This window comes from Gossypium hirsutum, chromosome D02 (genome assembly GCF_007990345.1).
Source record: "Gossypium hirsutum isolate 1008001.06 chromosome D02, Gossypium_hirsutum_v2.1, whole genome shotgun sequence".
Classification (NCBI taxonomy): Eukaryota; Viridiplantae; Streptophyta; class Magnoliopsida; order Malvales; family Malvaceae; genus Gossypium; species Gossypium hirsutum.
In genome coordinates this window covers 11,049,961-11,073,055 of record NC_053438.1, presented here as the reverse complement: position 1 = coordinate 11,073,055, position 23,095 = coordinate 11,049,961, and the positions used below count along the sequence as shown (strand labels likewise).

Sequence of the window (23,095 nt, the reverse complement as noted above, 5' to 3'; positions counted from 1 at the left end):
TGGTCCCATTTTGTTAGATTCTATTTTTTATTCAAGGAAAAGAATTGAACTTTGTTCTTTGGAGTTCTTTTCTTTATTCTTTTTCTTTTTTTCTCAAATCTCGTTGGCTTTTTGGGTTGTGGTTTATTGCGGTTATCATTTGTGGGTGGTGGTCGTGTTTAATTCGTTGATACTTCGTCTGTGTAAGTAACGTTTCTTTCTTTTCATTTTCTATGCTTTTGTCAAAGGTTGTCGGTTGGTGTTGGGGGATTTCAAACAATAAGGTACTATCAAATTTTGGGTCATGTGTTAATTAAGTTAAATCTAATGCGTTATAGGAGAAGATTGAGAATCATTGGGTTTTCCTCCGGCGACTTGATTCATTTGTGTGGCTGCTGTTCATTCTGTGGTAAGGTGTTATTACGTTCTTTAATTTTAAGTGGTTTGTTTGGTATTGTTTTTGGAAGTAATAGTGGGTGTGTATTTTAATTCACTCATGTACGTCATTAATTTGGGTTTTAATGGATGCGTATAGGTTCGAAAAGTCTCGTGGGTGTTTTCGCATCAAAATCAGTCAAGGTGTGTAACTAGAAACCCGAAAAATAGCGAAGGGTGAAAGCCAAAATTGGGGACTATCGACGCCACACGACCGTGTCACACACGGCTATGTGCTAGGCCGTCACAAACGGTCTAGGCCATTGTGGGCAGTGTGGGCCACAAAGGTGCTTGTGGACCCAAAAATTAGAATTTTTCTCTAAGGTCGTACATATTGTCCCGATCTACTATGAGACTTCTGTAGGGTCGGTATGTGGTTATATAAACTATAAAGCATGAATTTTGTTAATTTGTTAGTATGAAACTTGACCTAAATAACGTTTAAATTCATGTATTTTGATGCGATATGTATGATCTGTTATGTATAAAACATGTTCTACATCTGTTATATGAGCTTGTATGATATGTAAATTCTGGTATCTCTAATTTCTGTTTATATCTAACTATAAGATGGGGCGTATATTACGTGGAGCAAGTGTTTTGAAAGAGGCAATACCTCGCCTATTATACTGACAGCACAGCTGCAAATATTCTGAAAAGTGTCATGTCGACACTCAGTGGTGTGTAGGGTTGGATGGCTCTTTAATACCCTACATGGTGTGTTGGGATGGTTGGAGATGGTGTGTAGTAGATGGGGGTAGGATTTTAATTTGCATATGGCTCTAATTCTGTATGAGACATTCGTCAGTATCTATTTTGCTATGTATTAAATCTGTAATTATGTTTCTGTTAAGTTACACACTGAGTTATAAAAACTCACTCTCTGTTTGCCTGTCACTTTCAGGTAATCGTCAGGCTTAGGCGGGTCAGTGCAACGTGAGTTCAGTTATGTTCACAATTCCGTAAACTCTACTTGCTGAGATTTGACTTATTTAAAAATTCTAATTTGAGAATTTTGTAAATTTTTGACCCTCTGAACATTTGGGATCATTTTAGTTTTGGATTTTTATTTTGGATTTTTGGCATGACACACTATAAAACAACTTAATGAAAATGACTATTTTTCTGCAATCAACAGTTTTTAACTAAACAAACTCGGTTTTTCCAAAATACAATGTTCTAAGAAATTCCGTTGCAAAATATTTGATTTGTTTAGAAATTGTAAACAAATAACGATTTTAATTGAAAAGGTATGACCAATATTATTTCCTAATAAAACGGGCTTTTTGAGTAACAAAGATTCACACTATTTTTAATAAACAAAAGTTAGATTTCAAACCATTTATCATAATCACTCCAGATTTGGTCATAATGTCTAGGCCAAGTTTGAGTTGTTACATTTAGTGGTATTAGAGTCAGGTTACAAAACTTGGGCTGTGAAAATGTAGGGTTCAAAGTTGCGTTTGCAAAAAAAACTGTTTTCTGAGTAAAGTTTATTTATAAATTTGAAAAGTAAGCTTGTGGAATACCGAGTCTCCAGCTTCGATCCTGTAATCCCTAAGACGATTAAAACTGTATTGAGTGTATTGAGTTAGTTAGAGACTGAAAAATTCCTAAAATTTCTAAAATCCCTTTCGATACTTATTTGAAGCATAAAACACTAAAACTGATACATAAAACTTTGTAATGTAGATAAACCTGTAAATACGATGAGTGCTCGTGGAACACATAGCTGTGGTACTCGTGGGCTTGGCAAGCGTTATAGAAGGACTTGAGTTGAGTCGTCTTTGATGGGTAGCATGCTTAATCTAGATACGAGTGAGACACCGGCTACACCTAGTGCTAATCCGCATCTCGAAGTCATTTGGCTGGGGATGACGAATTGTCCCAAGCCATGCTTAGAGTGTTGGAGACGGTCGTTGGGCCTCATTCTGGTTCTGGGAGCCGTGGGCTAAAAACTGAACGACTTCGTTCTAATGGCGTTGAGTTGTTTAGAGGTGTCATTGGAGTTGCCCTGACCATGGCTGAATATTGGTTGGAGGCCACCGAAAGGATCATGAATGATATTGATTGCACCCTTAAGCAGAAATTGAAGGGTGCAGTATGTCTTCTTCGCGATGAGGCGTACTAGTGGTAGTTAATGATTGATGAGGGTATTCAGCCAGACCAGATTAGTTAAGATCATTTTAAGAGCGCCTTCCAATGTAAATATGTGGGGGCGAGTTTCATGGATGCTCGTAGACGGGAGTTGATGAACATTACCTAGGGGGATAGGACTGTAGCTGAGTATGAGGCTGAATTTCTGAGGCTGAGTTGTTATGCTCGTGGGATGCTGTCAACTGAGTATGAGAAGTGTGTCCACTTTGAGGAAGGGTTAAAAGATAATCCGAGAGTTTTGATAGCTTTAAAGAGGGAGTGAGAATTCACTGTCTTGGAGGATAATGCGAGGATCCCTGATAAGGTTAAGCGTGTTGAGCGTGAGAATAAGGATCGTGAGAGGGGAAAGAATAAGAGGGATTCAGAGCCCTCTAGTTTTGTTCAGAGGCCTAAGAAACGGGTCAGGTCTGATGGGCCTTTGAGAGTTGATGTTCCAGTTACTTCTACAGTGGCTCAGCCGTGTGGAGACTATGGTAGACACCATTCGGGCGAATGTTAGAGGAGGTTGGGAACGTGTCTGCGATGTGGGTCGATAAAGCACCGTATCAGAGATTGCCCAAAGCATTTTGATCAGATGCAGAGTCCAACTCTAGAATATGTTCAGCCTCAGTGGGTAGTTCAACAGCCGCCTAGGGGTCGTGGTCTGGCCAGGAGTTGTAATGGTATGGGTAGAGGGTAGAGAGCACTGGGAAAATGTTCTAATCAAACTGAGGCGAGACAGCTTGTGTTGGTTTATGCTACTAGACATCGTGAGGATAGTGACGTCATTGATGTGATTACAGGTACATTCTTTATTTATGATGCCCTTTATTTTGCATTGATATACATAGGGTCAACACATTTCTATGTAGCTAGCTCTGTTTCTAAAAACTTGAGGATGTCTGTTGAGAGAACTTTCGATGAGATTACTGTACTTAGTCCATTGAGCCAACCAATTCGGGTTAATAGACTATATAGGAATGTACCGTTGAAGATATAAGGGGTTATGTTTCTAGCTAATTTGATGGAGCTACCAATTGGGGAATTTGATCTTATTTTGGGAATGGACTAGCTCGTGGAGCATCGAGTCAGTTTGGATTGTGCTTCTAAGAGGGTAGTTCTAAGATCTGAGAATGATATGGAGGTGGTTATGATCGGTGAACGTCAGGATTACTTATCCAATGTGATCTCTGCTCTTGTGGCCGAAAAACTGGTACGAAATGGGTACAGCTCCGGTGTCCAGCGCTCCTTATCGTATGTCACCAAAGGAGTTTGTGGAGTTAAAAGCTCAGCTTCAGAAGCTCCTTGATCGTGGGTTCATCCGTCCTAGTGTGTCACCATAGGGAGAACCAGTGTTGTTTGTAAAGAAAAAGAATGGTGCCATGAGAATGTGTATCAATTACTGTCAGTTTAATAAGTTAACGATGAAGAATAAGTACCCACTTCCGAGGATCGACGATCTATATGATCAGTTTTGTGGGGCATCGATGTTTTTCAAGATAGATTTTCCTTCTCGGTACCATCAACTTAGGGTTGTGGAGGTTGATGTCCATAAGACTACCTTTAGGACTCGTTATGGGCACTACAAGTTCTTAGTTATGCCCTTTGGTTTGACGAATGCTCCAGCTGCATTTATGGATCATATGAATTGGGCTTTTCAGTCGTACTTGGATCAGTCGTACTCTGAGACCGAAGATGATCATGATGAGCATCTTAGAGTAGTTCTTAAGATACTTTGAGAGAAACAGCTCTACACTAAGTTAAGCAAGTGTGAGTTCTGGTTGAGAGATGTACTTTTCTAAGGCATATTTTTTTTTGCAAAGGGGATCCAAGTCGATCCTAAGAAAATTGAGGTCGTGCTTGAGTGGAAATAGCCTAGGAATGTTTCTGAGATCCGTAGTTTTCTTTTACTCACGTGTTATTATCAGAGATTTGTCGAGGGGTTCTCTTTAATAGCAGCTCTTCTGTTTGGACTGATGAGCAGCAATCGAGTTTATAGAAGCTCAAATCTATTTTGACTCAGGATCTTGTTCTAATACAGCCTGAATCCGGTAATGAGTTCATGGTATATAGTGATTCATTGCATCTCAGTTTGGGTTGTGTACTGATGCAAGACGGTAAGGTAGTGGCTTATGCTTCCCGATAGCTTAGGTCCCACGATGGCAACTATCCTATGCACAATCTTGAGTTAGCTACTGTTGTTTTCGCCTTAAAGATTTGAAGGCACTATCTGTATGGTGACAAGTGTATCATTTACACCGATCATAAGAGCCTTAAGCATCTTCTTACCAAAAAGATTTGAACCTTAGGCAATGTAGATGGATTGAGTTGCTTAAGGATTACAACTGCACGATTGAGTACCATCCTGGTAAGGCTATTGTGGTGGCTGATGCTCTTAGTCGAAGGGAAATGTCTGATTTAAGGGTGATGTTTGCTCGCTTAAGTCTATTTGATGATAGGGGTCTGTTATTCGAGTTGCAAGTTAAGCGAACTTGGATTGATCAGATTCGAGATAAATAGTTATGGGATGTATCTTTGGTTCTGTGATTCCGTCAGGTGGAGGATGGTAGTACTTCTAATTTTAGGTTGAATAGTGATAGGGTTCTGTGTTTCTGAGGGCAGGTTTGTATACCAAACAATTTTGATTTGAGGCGATCTATTCTGAATGAAGCACATAGTAGCCCTTATGATATGCATCCAAGTGGAAATAAGATGTATCGGGATCTTCGTGAACTTTACTGATGGCCTGGTTTGAAACAAGAGGTAACAGATTATGTTTCTCGTTATCTGATATGCCAACAAGTTAAGGCTGAGCACCAGTTGCCTTTGGGTTTGCTTCAACCCGTTAAGATTCCCATGTGGAAATAGGAGCGTGTGACTATAGACTTCGTTAATAGATTGTTCTTAACACCTACTAATAAAGATTCTGTGTAGGTTTTCGTGGACCAGTTGACCAAGTCTGCCCACTTCATTCCTGTTCAGATAGAATACTTGATGGTCACTAAACTAACTATAATTACGACAAAAGTAAGTGCACCTATCGAACAATAGTATAACTATAATGAGTAGGGAATATCGTATCCACGAAGACTAAAAGTACTAGTAATTACTGTTTTTCTATTATTTAGCCGAGAAATTGATGAAATTGTTTTTAATCTAAAATTAACTAAACTAGTTACTAAGAACTGAACAGAGAATGAATTAAAAAAATAATCGATCTAAACTTCACCTATTATTCTAAGACTGAATTAAACAATTTATTCACTTATGTATCGATCTATATAAATCCCTAAATTATGCTAATATCTCTTTCGAGAGTAAAAACAACTGACTCTAGGTTGATTAATTGAAATCTTTATCTAATCAAAACCCTCATTATCGCATTAATTTGATTTAATGGATTCTTCTATTAGATTTGACTCTAATCCGGAAGATTTATGTCGTCCTATTTCTAAGATTGCATGCAGCTCCACTCAATTATGCTAGATCTACTCTTAAACAGAGACTTTTGCTCTATTGAAATAAGCACATTAAACATGAATTAATATCCTGAAAATATTAAAACATGAAATAAGCACACATAATTGAGAACAAGAATCAAGTATTTATCATATAATTCAGAAATCAAATAATAAGATTCATCTTGGGTTTCATCTTCCCTAGATATCTAGGGAATTTAGTTCATAATTTGGAATAAAATCATCTGAAAATTAGGATAACAATAAGACATAAAGAAATCCAATAAAACTTTTAAGTAAATTGAATGGAGATATTCAATCTTGGAGGAGATCCGCTTCTGAGTTGAATCTGGTGGCGTTCTTTGAGTCTTTTCTTCATTCTTCTCTCCGTGCTCCTTTAGGTCATCTTCTAATTGTTATTTATAGACTTTAGAATGCTCAGAAAGCCTAAAAATTGGGTTTTTCCACATGTTTAGGAAACATGATGCGAAATCGACATGGGCTGGCACATGGGCATGTGGTCAACCCGTGTGGCTCACATAGGTGTGTGGCCTGCCCGTGTGGAAATGCTTAGGTCGCGTGGATGCTAAAAATAGCTCTTTTTGCTCAATTTTGGCTTGTTTTTCGCTCCTTTCGCTCCACTATGCTCACCTAAGTATAGGAACATGAATTTAAAGGATTAGGAGCATTAAATTCACTAATTTACATAATAAATCATCCAAAAATACATCAAGAATGAGATTAAAAACATGTTACTTTTATGGCTTATCAAATATCCCTACAATTAAGCATTTACTTGTTCTCAAGCAAAATCCTCAATTCACAATTAAAATTAATCTTTCTCAACTCATAATTATCATCAATGATGTTTCGTCATAATTCACAAATAATCATACATTGATAATTCAACTAAAAGAGCACTAAAGATTCAAACAATCCAAGTTGAACATTTTTAAAGCATGAAAACATATGTATTTCCCCTTATCTAGGTATTTACCTTTAATTCAAAATCGACAAGAATCATCATCCTCACTAAAGATTCACTCAAATCACTCAAAGTGTTTAAGGTCCAAAAATATGCACTCAATAGTCAAACATGAAAAGTCATTACCATAGGCTTGCATGAAAATCAAATCTCCACCATTATAAAATGAGATGATACACAAATCAAAAGGTCTTTAAGAAGTTGTAATGGGGCTTAGGTTAAAGGGTGTGGAGAAAGGCTGAAAAAGTTGGTTAAAATTGAGATTGAATTGATACATTACCAAACTATAAAAATAAACAAATGTTGAATTAAAAACAATTACATCAATCAAAAACTATTCAAGAAAAATACGAGTTTCTTCTTGAAATGTGAATTTAACTGTTCAAGCTCAATTAACATAAAACTAAATAATTATCAATATATATATGTATATATATTTATTTTTTTTCTTTTTAATTGAGAACAATAAGAAATAATTCAACAACTTAAACAAAAGGCTTAATCAGGCAATTAACCAAATCAAATCTCGATAAAAAGGGAGTCAATAAAACGGGAAAAATTCTCAATAAGCAAAAAATGAGTTATGAGTTTAGAGGGGTTCACTAAGGGTTAATTATGTAGGTAGGCTTTTTATGGGATAAGTGAGTTAAAACCTAAGTGTCTTTATCATCTCAGTATATCAAATCAAATGTGTGGTCTCGACATGCATAATCGAAGCAAGTTCTAGAATAACAAATCAATATTGACACACTCATAACCAATAAAAATGAGAAAGAAAAACGTGTGCTTCAAAGGCTCAAAATCTCAGTAAAAATTATGGTTTTTGATTTCAATCTTGCAAATCTCAAACTTCAAGGTAATACCTCAAGTCAAAGAAACAACCTAAAATTATTTAATATTGAAAATAGACTTATCATGCTTGATTCTCTCATACCTTAAATTTTAAATCAACCAATACACAAGTATCAACAAATTAATCTAAAACACATCAACAAAAATCACAAATCAATAAAAATTTATTCTAATAGAAATATGAGAAAATTACTTAAACACAAGATATAATTCAGGGATATTTTAATAATTATATAAATAACCTCCCCACACTTAAGATGTACATTGTCCTTAATCTACAAACAGATATAATCACAATATAAACAAAATATTATAAGAGAGGGAGAAAATTGAAACTGCCCTGAATTTTAGATGAAATCCCCAGAATAGTGAAAAGCGGAATTGTAGTGAAATCTAAATGTAGAGCATGATTCCGAGCACACTAATAAGAAAATAAATACAAATAGTGAAGAATATTAAGAGATTAAAACTCGATTAGAAACAACCATAAAAATAAAAATATAGTTCAAAATATAAAAAAGAAACAAGTCTAAGAAAATAACAATAAACATAAAAATAAAAATAAAAATAAAACAAATGGACTTAATGGTCCTCATCATCAGACGTGTCGGTGTCGTGAGTCATCGGCGCTGAGGAGGAGATATGGAAATGCTGACAGATCTGCTGCAATGTCGCATCAATACTGTCGAACCTTTGAAAGCAATACTGCTCGAAACAAGGGAACCGCTCAGAGAGGTCCGCTAAAGTAGCAGCAGTAGAAACAGGATGGTGACTCGAAGGTGGAGGCTGAGGTGGATCCTTGTGATGGAAGGGGACATCATCAGTGAAGTCATCGGGTTCATTCTGAGAGTCAGAATGAACTAATCTGTACTAATGAGGATCTACTCCACGATGCCGCTCGATCATCCTCATATGGATCATGCTCAAGATTCCTTGTGGAACATCTGGCAGGCGAGTATAAGTATAGAGGACTACTCCGGTGTGTCAAGGGGACCAAAGTGTCGAGCAAGTCAAGTCACATAGGGCCTAAACAGATGGGACCCTTCCTGTGGTGGTCAGTCTGATGGCAGAAGGCTAAAGTGATGAAGTATGCTAAATCAAAGATATGTCTGGTGGCCATGCTCCCTAAAAAATAAGCATTAGCAGTACTGACGACTCCGATACTCTCTCTCCTACTAGTCAAAGTGTAAGCAAAAAGGGCATGAAGATACCGTAAAGCCAGATAGAGAGAAGTCACCTTCGAGCGACTCACGTCATATGGTGTTAGACTCACCGTAAGCTCTACCCAACAATGAGATGGGGTGTAATGGATGTGCCAATGTAGGAAGAGGAAGTTCTCGGCACTCATAAACTCCTCAGTGTAGAGTCCCATAGCAGCACCGAACTCAGGGACACTCATATGGCGTAATAAGCCACCGGGTCTGAAAGTGATGGTGCTTGGCTCATCATGAGTCATCATCACTTGCTATAGAATAAATGTAGAACAAAAATCCAAAGTAACCTCCATGTATGTGGGCTCGATGATGGAGAAAAATCGGTCTTATGGGGCTGTAGTAATAAAGGCGCGCACGTGATCAGTTAGGTGGACTTGCTCCAACGCGGTCCAATCAATACATCAGCCTAGGTCGAGTGGGCACTGTTGAAGTAACTGAAGTAATTCCTCATCGGGACCCGCAGAAAATCAGAGATAAGGGTGGCAGGCCTTGACGGAGGCACTTGAAGAGGAGGTTGCGCCAGGTGTCTTCCGCTCTTTCGAAGCGGGGACGACGACCTTAGACTTGTTTCGTGAGTTTGTCATGGTATATCTGCAATAAAGCAATCAAATAATTTAAATGAACGAATCAACATAATGGATGAACGTGAATAAGAAATAAAAATCTTAGTGAAGGTCAACAATTGGGCTAAGAGAGAAATTAACTTGGAACATAATAAAGCTAATAAACAAAATGCTATTACCAAACAAAAACCTAGTAAGAATAAGTAAAATTAAAATGATCAATAATAAAAATGAAGAAGCAAGACTAGCAGGAATAAAATAAAATAAACTAAAACAAACTACATGCATAATACTGTTTCAAGAAAAATAAAATAAAAGAAAATAACTAAAATCAAATCAAATTAAATAGTAAAAATGTCCAGAACTCAAGAATAAACACAGAATCAATAGTAAAGAATTTGAAGAAACAAGAATAAAAAAATTAGTAAAACTAATAAAAATAAAATAATAATAAGAAAGAAAGAAAGAAAGAAATAATAATAATAAGAAAAAGAAAAAGAACAAGGAGGAAAAAAAGAGGACCGACGGTAGCGGTGGTGGGGGTAGGGGCGCGACGGGCAACAAGTGTGGATGGGTCGGTTGTGGGGTTGGTCTCACGGCTTGGGTGAGGGAGATGTGAGCGTGGGAAGGCCGGAGAAGGAGTGGGTTGACAGGGTCGGGTGGTGCGTGGTTCGAAGGGACCATGGGATGCCGACGAGGTAGGGGTTGTGTAAAGGGAAGGAAAGGAAAAAAGAGAGAGGAGGGCGTGGGGGTGGTGAGGGAGTTCGAACAAATGGCGACGTTGATGGCCGGATTTGCAAATAGAAGATGAATGGCGGCTAAGGTTGGTAGGGAGGATGAAGAAGAAGACAAAACAAACATACAAAGGATTTAGGGTTTTTAAAGGATGACATGGTCATGTAAGGGCCCGTGTTGGGCCACACGGCCGTGTCACACTCCTGTGTGGTTCTTTTTCAGCCCATGTGTGTTTTAAAAACATAGGCCCAATCTTCATACGGCCTTTACATGCCCATGTGTCCAGGCCGTGTGTTCGTCGTACGACCGAGTGCAACCTCCTTCGCTTCTCCCACACCTGTGTGAACTCCCACACGCCGGTGTGGCTCGGTCGTGTCTCACCCATGGCCGTGTGCCTTACCCGTGTAACTCTCTAACTTTTTTTAAAAAGGAAAAATTTAGCTCCAGGTTTCACACAGCTTAGGACACGCCCGTTTGTCCAGGCCGTTTGGACTATTTTAGGCCGTGTCTCTGTCAATTTTTGGAAAAATTAAGTCTCAGGAACCACACGGCCAAAGACATGCCCGCGTGTCTAGGCCGTGTGGGTTAAAAAACCTACATTTTTATTTATTTAATTAATTTTTTAAAATACCATGATTTGGAAATAAGAAAATTAGTAGTGTTAACACTTGGGTTACCTCCCGAGAAGCACTTATTTAAAGTCTAAGCTCAACTTACCTTGTATTCGCACGTTTAGGGTGGTTCACAAAGTCAAAAATCCTATTTCTCGCTATCAATCCTATTATCAAAATTAGGTTTGAGTCGAGTAATATTTACCTTAAAAGTGTCGAATTCAGAATGAGTTACCTCGACTGTACTGTATGGGAAAACATTCATTACCGTAAAAGGAGTTGCTCCATTTGTATTAAGCTCTAAAATGACAATTCAATGATCTATTTTAGCTAGCAGTACCTTGTCCCCAACCTTAATTTGTTGTGTTCCATCCACATGTTCATTATGGTGTCGCTTTCGTTCTGCATTGTGTATTCTCAGTTTCTTCTTAACATGTGTCCGCCATTCGTCTAGTTCATCGATTTGTAACATTCTTTCTTCATGAGTCATTCTGTTTTTCTCAGATAGACTGGATCGTGGCTCCATCGTGTTTTTTCAAGGGATTTCCTGCAAAGAAGTTTGAGCCATAAGGTTACTCAATTTAACAGAACTCATATAATCATCTCGATCACTATATGTCTTAACAGAATCACGAGCTTGGAGTGTAATCGTGTCATCACCTACACAAAGTATTAATTCACCTGTACCAACATCAATAATAGTTCTGACAATTGCTAAAAAGGTCCGACCTAGAATCAGAGGTACATCACTATCCTCATCCATGTCTAAAACAACAAAATCACCTAGGAATATGAATTTATCAATTTTGACAAGAACATCTTCAATAATAACCCTAGGAAATCTAATGGTTCTATCTGCTAATTAAATACTCATACTAGTTTGTTTGGGTTTCTTGAGATCTAGTTCCTTAAACATTTTATAGGGCATGACATTAATATTAGCCCCTAAATCAGCCAAAGCATTATTAACATTTAAACTACCACTTATTCAAGGGATAGTAAAACTCCCTGGATCTTTCAATTTATTGGGTGGTTTATTTTGCAAAATGGCAGAGCAAACTGCATTTAGCTCCACATGCGACGAATCATCTAGCTTCCATTTGTTTGCCAAAAGCTTATTTAAAAATTTAATGGAATTGGGCATCTGCGAAAGAGCTTCAATAAATGGTAAGTTAATATGTAATTTTTTCAAAAGTTTAAGAAATTTACTAAATTATTCATTTGTGTGGTGTTTCTTTGTCGCGTTGGGATATGAAACTCGAAGTTTACATTCCTTATTAATTGGCTTTTGTTCATTCTGGGTTACCTCTACCTTACTGTTACTTACCACAACTTCTTGCCTCAGTTCTGGTTCAGATTCAACTAACCCTTCTTCATCTCGAATAGTAATTGCATGAAGCTACTCTCTTGGGTTAGTTTTGGTGTTGCTAGGCAAGCTACCTTATGGTTGTTCTGAAATCAAGTTCACCAGTTGACAGATTTGGTTCTCGAGCCCTTGCATAGACACTTGTTGAATTATTACCCGCATAGTTGATTTGTTCGTTCTCTGTGCTAGGATCGTAGGGTAAATAATCGAGATTGTTCATTCCTCCTCCATTAGTATCGCACTGCATCACCGGATGTACCTGCATAGAAACACATAAACCATTAATTTTCTTATTTAATTTTTTTACTTGATTTGATAACATGGTGACTGCATCTAGATTGAAAACACTGGCTGCTCTATTAGGCTTCATCCTCATGACTTGCCACTAATAATTATTCAGAGTCATCTCCTTTATAAATTTATAAGCCGCTTCAGGGATTTTATTATCCAGAGTACCACCGGCTGCTGCATCGATCAACTGCCTAGTTAAGGGGTTCAAACCATTGTAGAAAGTTTGAACCTGTAGCCATAGAGGTAACCCATGGAGGACATCTTCTCAATAAATCCTTATATCTCTCTCATGCATCATATAGAGTCTTTAAGTCAATCTGCACGAAGGAAGAGATATCATTCCTCAACTTTGCCGTCTTAGCTTGTGGAAAATACTTTAGTAGAAATTTTTCAGTCATTTGATCCCATGTGGTGATGGAACCTCGTGGTAAGGAATTCAACCACTGTTTAGCTTTATTCTTCAACGAAAAAGGGAACAATCGTAGGTGAATGGCATCGTCAGAAATGCCATTTATCTTGAAAGTATCACAGACTTCCAGAAAATTAGCCAAATGAGTATTTGGATCTGTCTTGCAAACCATCGAACTGAACAAACTGTTGAATCATCTAAATAGTGTTCGGCTTCAGTTCGTAATTATTCGCAGTAATGGTGAGTCTTACAATACTCGATTAAGCCCTATTTAGAGTGGGCTTGGAATAATCGTACATAGTATGAGGAGCAGGATTCGCAGCAACCACAGGAGGTAGCTGATTATTTTGATTATCAGCCATCTCCTCAGTAATAATAATGTCTTATTGCTCTTCCACTATATTTTGTCGATTCTGCATTGCTTCTCTATGGTTTCTGTGAGCTGTACTTTCAATTTCAAAATTAAATACTAATGGTCCCGACGGGTTTCTTCTAGTCATAAACTGAAGGAACCTGCTAGAAGCAAATTAAAAAAAAATTAGAAAACAAAAAATTAAACTAGAAACAAAAATAAAAAGAAATAAAAATAAATGGATAAATTAATAAAAATTGAGTGTTCCTAATATTTAAGTCCCCGGTAACGGCGCCAAAAACTTGATGGTCACTAAACTAACTATAATTACGACAAAGGCAAGCACACCTATCGGATAATAGTATAGCTATCGTGAGTAGGGAATATCGTATCCACGAGGACTAAAAGTACTAGAAATTACTATTTTTCTATTATTTAGCCGAGAAATTGACGAAATAGTTTTTAATATAAAATTAATTAAACTAATTACTAAGAACTCAACAGAGAATGAATTAAGAAAATAATAGAATAAAACTAATGAGATAGACAATACCTGGAAAAGAATCCACCTAGACTTCACCTATTATTTTGTATCTGAATTAAATGATTTATTCACTTGTGTCTTGATCCGTAGAAATCCCTAAATTATATTAATATCTTTTTCAAGAGTAAAAACAGCTGAATCTAGGTTGATTAATTGAAATCCCTTTCTAATAAAAACCCCTATTATCATATTAATTTGATCTATAGATTCCCCTATTAGATTTGACTCTAATCTGGTAGATTTATGTCGTCCTATTTCTAGGATTGCATGCAACTCCATTCAATTATGCTAGATCTACTATTAAACAGGGACATTTGCTCCACTAAAATAAGCACATTAACATGAATTAATATCCTGAAAATATTAAAACACAAAATAAGCATACATATTTGATAACAAGAATCAAGTATTTATCATGTAATTCAAAAATCAAATAAAGGGATTCATCTTAGGTTTCATCTTCCCTAAGTATCTAGGGAATTTAGTTTCTAATCTGGAATAAAATCATCTCAAAATTAGGATAACAATAAGACATAAAGAAATCCAATAAAACTTCTAAAGAAATTGAATAAAGATCTTTAATCTTGGAGGAAATCCTCTTCTGAGTTGAATCTGGTGGCGTTCTTCGAGTCTTTTCTTCATTCTTCTCTCTGTGCTCCCTTAGGTCTTCTTCTAATTATTATTTATAGACTTTAGAATGCTCAAAAAGCCTAAAAATTAGGTTTTTTCACATGTTTGGGAAACATGGTGTGAAATTGACACTGGCTGGCACATGGACATGTGGCCAACCCGTGTGGCTCACACGGGCGTGTGGCCAGCCCGTGTGGAAATGCTCAGGCTATGTAGATGCTAAAAATAGCTCTTTTTGCTTGATTTTGGCTTCTTTCGCTCCACCATGCTCACTTAAGTATAGAAACATGAATTTAGAGGATTAGAAGCATCAAATTCACTAATTTACATAATAAATCATCTAAAAACACATTAAGAATGGGATTAAAAACATGTTACTTTTATGGCTTATCAATACTCCCTTCAAAAGTTGGCTAAGTTATATATTTCAGATATCGTGAGACTTCATGGGGTACCGATCTCGATTATATCTGATAGAGATTCTCGCTTCACTTCTTAATTTTGGAGGAAACTTCATAAGGCGTTGGGTTCGAGATTCGACTTCATTATTGCATTTCATCCTCAGAAATATGGTCAATCTAAGAGGTTGATTCAGATACTGGAGGATATGCTTCGGAGTTGTGTGATTGATTTTTGAGGTAGTTGGGAGGATTTTCTATTGGTAGCCGAGTTCGCCTACAATAATAGCTTCTAGTCAAGTATTTAGATGGCAGCTTCTAGTCTAATATTCAGTTGGGTGAGCGACGGGTTTTGAGTTCTAAGTTGGTTTCCGAGACTGAAGACAAAGTTAGACTAATTCAGAATCATCTTAAGGCGGCTTCTAATAGATAGAAGTCCTATGAAAATCTAAAAAGAATGGATATTAAGTACTTCGTGGGTGACTATGTGTTTCTTAAGGTGTCTCCAAGGAAGAAAGTTCTGCGTCTTGGACGTAAGGGCAAGTTGAGCTCTAGGTTCGTTGGGCCATATCGGATCCTGAAACGTGTGGGATCAGTCACTTACCAGTTCGAGCTACCTCCAAAGTTAGACCATATCCATGATGTGTTTCATGTCTCTATGTTGAGGCGATATCGGTCGGATCCATCTCATATTATTTTTGTTGAGGAGATTAAGGTTAGACCAAATTTGACGTTTAAGGAAAAGCCTATTCAGATTCTGGATCAAAATGTGAAAGTCTTTAGGAGGAAATCTATTCTGTTTGTTAAGGTTCTGTGGCGGAATCATGGCACAGAGGAAGCCACTTGGGAACCTGAGGACTCAATTCGACAACAATATTCCCATCTACTTGAGTCAGGTAAATTTCAAGGTCGAAACTTATTTTAGGGGTTAGAGTTGTAACACCCTAAAAATATGAACTTTTATTTGTTAAAATCTGTCACAAGTGTTGAGATTGTATGTTCAAGTCCTCGCTAGAGAAAAATTATTATTTTTGTTGGTTTTAGTGTGGAACGGCCACTTTGTGTGTTTTTTGGTCAAATTTAAACTTTTGTAAGTTGTTGGATAGGAAAGAGTTAGTGGATGGATAGGGATGGTTGGTTATTATTATTATTATTTTGTTATTTTTATTTTAGTTTATTTAAAAATAATAGGAAGATTTTGTTTTGTTTTTTAATAATAATAACCCATTTCCCTATTATTCACGTTTCTCATAGTCCCATTCTGTTACATTTTATTTTCCATATTATTTTAGTTTATTTAAAAATAATAGGAACTATGGCTTTTTGGGTTGTGGTTTATTACGATTCTCAATTGTGGGTGGTGATCGTGTTTAATTCATTACTACTCCATCTGTGCAAGTAACGTTTCCTTTTTTTTCGTTTTCTATGCTTTTGTCGAAGGTTGTTAGTTGATGTTGAGGGCTTTGAAGTAATAAGAATGTACTATCAATTTTTGGGTTGTGTATTAATTAAGTGTGTGTGGCTTGATTGGGTTTTCCTCTGGTAACTTGATTCGTGTGTGTGGCTGTTGTTCATTTTGTGGGAAGGTGTTATTTCGTTCTTTAATTTTAAGTGGTTCGTTTGGTATTGTTTTTGGAGGTAATCGAGGGTGTGTATATTAATTCACTCATGTACGTTGTTGATTTGGGTTTTAATGGATGCATATAGGTTCGAAAAGTCTCGCGGGTGTTTTCGCATCAGAATTAGTCAAGGTACGTAACAAGAAACCAGAAAAAACAACGAATGGCGAAAGCTAAAATTGGGGACTGTCAACGCCGCATGGCCATGTGTGACACACGGCCGTGTATGACACACAGTCTAGGCCATTTTGGGCCGTGCGGACTACACAGCTTAGGGCATTTTGGGCTGTGTGGACCACACGAGCATGTGTGGGTTGTGTGCCAAGTTGTGTAGGCCACACGGGCAAGCCATTTTGGGCCGTGTGAGCCCAAAATTCAAAATTTTTCCCTAGGGTCATACTTGTCGTCCCGATCAACTGTGGGCCTCCAGTGTGGCACACTAAATTCAAAAGTAGTTTATTTTGATTCATGCCATTAACTCATTTCCTAACCAGACATAGTCAATTTTAAAATATTTTAGAATTCATAGAGTTGAGAGTGTATCTGATAATACTCTAAAATGGCATACTTTTATGTGTTAATTACATATATTTTGAGTACGATCCTACTAATTTGGGTTCCTTATGTTTTTTTTATCTTATAGGGACTAAATTGATGGCAAAAGGAAATTTGGGGGCAAAAAGCATGAATTTAAAGACAAAACGAGTCAGCATGCTAAATAGGGAAGAAGTGGTGCCGAAAATGGAAAGTGTGAAAGACTTGGGGCAAAAAATTCAAAGAAGAGATTTATGAACATAAGACTTTATTTAAATTTGAATTTTATTTTTAGGATTATTGTTAGGATCATTATGATATTGTTTAGATTTAATTTTAAATTATATCTTTTATTATCTTCTAGAGTTTAAATAGGAACAAACTAGGTTTTTTTATGTATTATAAATAGTGGATAGAGTGACATGAATATTCACCCATCATTTCTGTAAAAAAACTCTTTCCCCCTAAGGCTCCTAGCCTTTTTGTTCCTTTTATTTTCCAATATAATTCCATTCCATTAAACTTGATTTTTTTTCCCGAAAAGCATGAGCCACTAAACTCATCAAGCCAAAGGTTATCAAGACTCCTCTAAAAAATTTCATGAGGCTTAGAACCCACACTTAACCCTTCTCAACGATTATTCATCATTTCTTCACATTACGGGACTGACACTTCCGTCCATGTCCTTCCGAAAGGAATCTTTTCATCTTGTGCAAAGGCGAAAGCTTTGTATGTTTTGGGAAGGTTGCACTGTTGATTCGTTAACTTACTGCATCAGTGGTTTTTGAGCCCAAGAGACGAAATGGCGTGGCATTCGCCATTGAGAAATGATGATCTAGTGGAAGATTGTCCCACAAAAGTGACGGTTGGCTAGAGTCAGGTTCGTCTAAATTATAAGGCTAAAAAATAAGTGGAGCTGGTGGCCGTAGGCGTCCTCTTCCACTATAACTGGCATATTCTGTCATGAGAAGGATCACCTAAAATCCTATGATTGAATCCAAGGAGGATCGAGATAACTGAAGGCTAGAATCCCTCAAATCGAAAAACCCCTTTAACTTTGTGTCTTTTTACAATTGCAATTTCAATTTATTCAATTTCTACTCGTCCATATTTTAAATTTTTTTCCCGGGTTAGACATTTTTCTTAGGCATGAATGATCTCAGGATTTTGAGGAACAAGAAGTTGTAGCGATCCAATCCCGAGGATTTGACCTACTTCCCTTATATTATTCTTTTCGTTATTTCTTAGAGATAGGTTATTTTTGGTGCTTTCAACAACACACCATTATCTAGTCATTTTGTAACCTCATTGTACAATTAGGCACATTGAGTGCCTCACGTATATGCAAATTTCATATAAAGGCAATTTAAATGCTCACACACGCGCGCACACATATATATATTCACATTCATATTTCAATTTAGGCTTCATAGTATACCTAATTCTTCCATATATGCTTTACATAATCCATAAATACCAAATTCATTAAATAAACACTATACTCTTAACAATTCCACGAAGGGTTATGAAGACCTTATATGCATGGCCTTACATTACTCATATGACACATACACCTTTCTAGCTACCAATTCTTTTATTTTTACACTATAATAATGTTGAAAAATATTCTTTAAATTAGTTTTACAGACATGTTATCATATTCTTCACATTAGTATCACTTTTCATATATGCTCATATATGCCAAATCATCTTCAATGATCATTCCATGGTAACCAAAATTACTATATCACATTAATGATTATCATGGCATTTTAAATTCAAGTTTAATCATCACAAGTCCTCCATTACCTATTTTATACATCTCACAACATATTTTTTCCAACAAATTAAATCATGGATATTACATGCATTCTGTAACTCTAATAGCCCAAAAGTCAGTGGTGTCAAAAAATGGTGGTTTTGGAACCCCATTTTCGATGATTGAGTCTGTAAATATTAATACTTAATATTTATGAGGTTAGTATAAAGTTTAATTAAAGTTTGGTCCATTAATTTTGTCATTTGGATAGTTAATTGAGGTATAAGAACTAAATTGTAAAAGTTGTAAAAGTTAATCACTATGAAGTTTTAGTTAATTAATAGACCAATTATGCAATTTGGCCATTAAAAAATGTGTATTCGGTGGTAGTGGTTGTTGGAACCCACTAACTTAAGTTAATTTGTCTTATGGATAAGTTAAATAAGCTTAATTAGAATAATTAGTAATTAACTAAACCTAATCATAAGTATATAAGCCAAAAATATTAAAAAATAAGGATCATCTTTATATTTTTCATCTAAAATAGATTGAAGGAAAGGAGAAAACCCTTAGTTTTGTCCATGTAACACCTTATTTCTCAGGTCGTTACAGCCATGCTCTAAACCTTAAGTTGTTAAGCAATTTCTGATTCATTTTTTTGTAAATTTTATGTTTTTGAAATCCCAGGAGCTTGATTTAGCTAGCCCAAGTACTAGTTTCTAAAACTGTTGAAGTTTTCAAGAGTTGCCATTGATTATTTCTTGAAGTTTTTTTTATGTTAAATGATTAGTTTGTAAGCTTAGATAAAGGACTAATTGAACGTAGGGACTAAAGTATTAATATTTCAAAATTGGTATGAAATTTCTATAAATATGGACTGTAGAAGGTTTTAGATGGATGAAATTGAGATTGATTTCAGTTTTAGTGACTAAGTCAAATAAAATGTGAAACTTTAGCTAACTTTTTTAAGATGAAATTGAAATGTCATATGCATATATATAGGTTTTATAGGATATTTGGAACTGATAAATTGAAATTAAATTATTATATAGATCAATATTTGAATCAAGTCAAGGATAACCGAGGAAAAGGGAAAATGTTGAATGATCCCTACAATTCAACTTGATTACTGAGTTTTGTCAGGTAATTTCATATGGTACAATTATATTTAATTTTTTATTTAATTGACTTATGTATGTATGAATATTTAATTATATTTTGAAATATTTATGATTTAGTACGAAAGGTGGGATATGGACTAAATTGTGAAGTCTTGCCTATGTGACAATTATAACCTATATGGAATGTTGAATGGATATGAAACGTTTCATGGTAGATGATATGTTCATGGAGATGTTATGATAATGTATATGTTACGAATTCAATATAAATGTCTGAGTGAACTTAGTAAATGATTAGAATACGATTGGCATGCCAATAGGGTTAGTTGCGCACTTGTACGGGTTCAGCACTTTTGTGCTCTCTTTTCAATACTTTGATACTCTTTGTTCAGTACTTCGATACTCTCTACTTAGTACTTTGTGTTCTTTGTTTAGCACTATGGTGCTCTCTGGAATGGTGTAGTTACCCTTGTATTCGAGTATATTTACTAGAGTTCATCAGGCCATTTGAACAATAGAAAGTGAATTGAAATTGACATGTTACGAGCTTGATGCTCAAATTGTATTTGATGATCCGATAATGTATATAGTATTAAAACCCGAATTCAATGTGAATGTTACTAAATTGAATAGCATTATAAATGTTGAAATTACTATATGATTTGGTTTATACTGAACTCACCTATTTGTTGGGACTTTTCTATGTCAAGTTATTTGCATTGAGTAATGTTATTTAGTTATATGATTATTTGTATAGTGAGGTAAATTATCGTTATTTAAGTATGAAGTTACTAAGTATTCGAAATGCTTACCTAGTTGTTTTCTGTTTCTGTAGATCGTCATTTGTGGAACTTATAAACCGGATTAGCTTGAAGGTCACACTATCCTTTTATCAACTCGGTAGACTTTTACTCATTTAACTCGATATTGTGGCATGTACTTAGGGGCTTTTGTATGACATAGCTTGGGAGTTGTTGATTTGGTTGACATTATGTTTAATGTTTAAACTTGGAAAACTAATGTTCATATGTGCATGAATATATATTTAAGCAATATCTTATGCCTTATATGTGTATATTGTAGTATGCTTAAATGTTGGACTTGAATGAATGCAAATGTTAATGGTTAAGAATGTTACAAATTAGAAATTGGTATGTTTAGGGTATGAAATGAATTTCTTTGTACAGGTTTGTAGGGTGCCCTTAAGCAAAATTTGATTTTTTCTTGGCTTGAGCATGTAAAAGTACTTAAATGTGAGAGTTTTGACCCTCTGGAAAAATGTACTAATACCATGGACTAAGGTGTCGCTACTTTACCAAATTACCATGATTCAAAATTGGCAGAATGTTAATTTGGTATCGATACTTATTCTCAAGGATCGATACTTTATAAGGTATCAATATGTTTAAATTTTGAAAAAGGGTAGGATGTCAAAACGGTATCGATACTAAATTTGGTATTGATACCTCCTAACAGGAGTGTCGATACCTTAGGCCAAAGTATCAATACTTATAAATTTTACTTTGATTTTTGAAACATCAAAATTGAAAATGGTATTGGTACTTAATGTGGGTTTCAATACCTGTCGTCAAAATTTTGAAAGTTATTAGTATGGTCCTTCTTCATTGTCGGGTCAACTGAGAGCTATTGTAAGCTCGTTTGAGTCGTAGTTTGTTTTTTGTAAATCATATTGTACATTAAATTATGAAATGAATTGTTGTTTAAGTGAGTTAGTTGTTATAATTTGTAGGTCACTCACTTTGGTAACAGTAGTAGCATTCCATAGCTTGAGTTTGACGATCGAACCGGACTAGGGGTGTTACATTAACACCCCAAACCCGGTTCAGAAGCCTTATTGAATCCAGAGCATCATAGTGGTCACCAAAGTGACCCACTCAATCAATCGTTCAATCATTACACATTAAGACATAACTTTAAACTCACTAATAATTAAAAAATAAAATAAAAATCATTTAATAGAACTCAATCAAATAACTGATAAGTTCTAAAATAAAATCAAAGTAACCAAATCGACCAAATTAATAGATCCAAAGTACAAGTCAAATGTTATATTAATATAAGGGATTTTAGAAACTAAGCGAAAATGCAGAGGCACTGAGACAATACTTCTCTGACATGAACTTCTGATTCAACAATAAATTATTCACAAAAAAGTTTATCTGATACGCTGAGCTTACAAAGCTTAGTGATCTCCAAATTCTAATTTAGCCACATATAAAGGTTAAGTAAAAGAAACATTATAAAACACTCGTAAATATTCAATATGGAAAGTACAATTGCATAAAACACTTTACAAAACAAGCAATAATGAAATTTTAACAAAATTTCAATATCTCATTAATAAAAAAATTCACATATTAAAATTTAGCTCAAGTAGCACATGTAGGAAGTACATTCTGATACACGATCCAAACGATCAATGAAAAAGGCACAAAGCATTTCTTATAACGATAACGATACTCAAGTGTGTGCATCATGGGCGTCAAAACCACAAATAAAAAGTCCTAAAATAAAATAAATCTAAACAGTAGTAAAGAGTAGTAGGGTCGAGTCCACAGAGATTGGTAATTATGATCAACTTTCGTTTTTTTCTTGTGAACAGAATTTCTATCGTGTCGATAATCGTGGCAGTAGTCGTGCCCACAACTCCATACAGACCTATTGAAAAATAAATAAAATAAATTATGGGAGTTGAAAATGTCTAGAAATTAAGTACGTGAGATAGCAGAAATTAAAAATTATGTACATCAAAAATAAAATAAAATTAGAAAATGAATTTGAATTTTGTGAACAGAATTATAAAGCCTTAGCCTTAGACTCGGTGGAGTTCGGTTTCTGAATCGATCCTCAAAAATAAATTTTCTCCTCCAAACAATAAGCTAGTTATAGCGGCTAAACAATAAGCTAGTTATAGCGGCTAAAAACGTCCTAACCGTCAATTCTTCCTCTCGTAGTTGATTCCGGTATGCCCTACAAACCAACCCTTACCAATTGTCTAACCGCGACACACGCGTTCGCAATTCAAGACCTCGATAGCCTTGCGTTCTGAAGAACCCAACTCGAATTAACAGCCTCAATTGCAC

At 35.7% G+C, this 23,095-nt stretch overlaps 1 protein-coding gene and 1 non-coding gene across 2 annotated transcripts; both read left to right on the top strand.

Moving 5' to 3' along the window:
* The first annotated feature begins 12,870 nt into the window (after window positions 1-12,870).
* LOC121215196 (small nucleolar RNA R71) lies at window positions 12,871-12,975 on the top strand. Its single transcript, XR_005910925.1, has one exon. It is a non-coding gene; the product is annotated as a small nucleolar RNA R71 (small nucleolar RNA).
* Window positions 12,976-15,415: 2,440 nt separating this feature from the next.
* LOC107908032 (uncharacterized) lies at window positions 15,416-17,985 on the top strand. Its single transcript, XM_016835311.2, has 3 exons — window positions 15,416-15,854; window positions 16,666-16,709; window positions 17,890-17,985. Exons 1-3 carry the CDS (start codon window positions 15,416-15,418, stop codon window positions 17,983-17,985), a joined length of 579 nt encoding a protein of 192 aa, XP_016690800.2.
* Window positions 17,986-23,095: the final 5,110 nt, after the last annotated feature.

Bases quoted from the DNA above. Each gene is read 5' to 3' on its own strand.
- LOC107908032 (XM_016835311.2), top strand. From the start codon at position 15,416: ATGGATATTAAGTACTTCGTGGGTGACTATGTGTTTCTTAAGGTGTCT. The intron at 15,855-16,665 runs GTAAATTTCAAG...GGATGCATATAG, and splicing joins TTCCCATCTACTTGAGTCAG to GTTCGAAAAGTCTCGCGGGT. The intron at 16,710-17,889 runs GTACGTAACAAG...TTACTGCATCAG, and splicing joins TCGCATCAGAATTAGTCAAG to TGGTTTTTGAGCCCAAGAGA.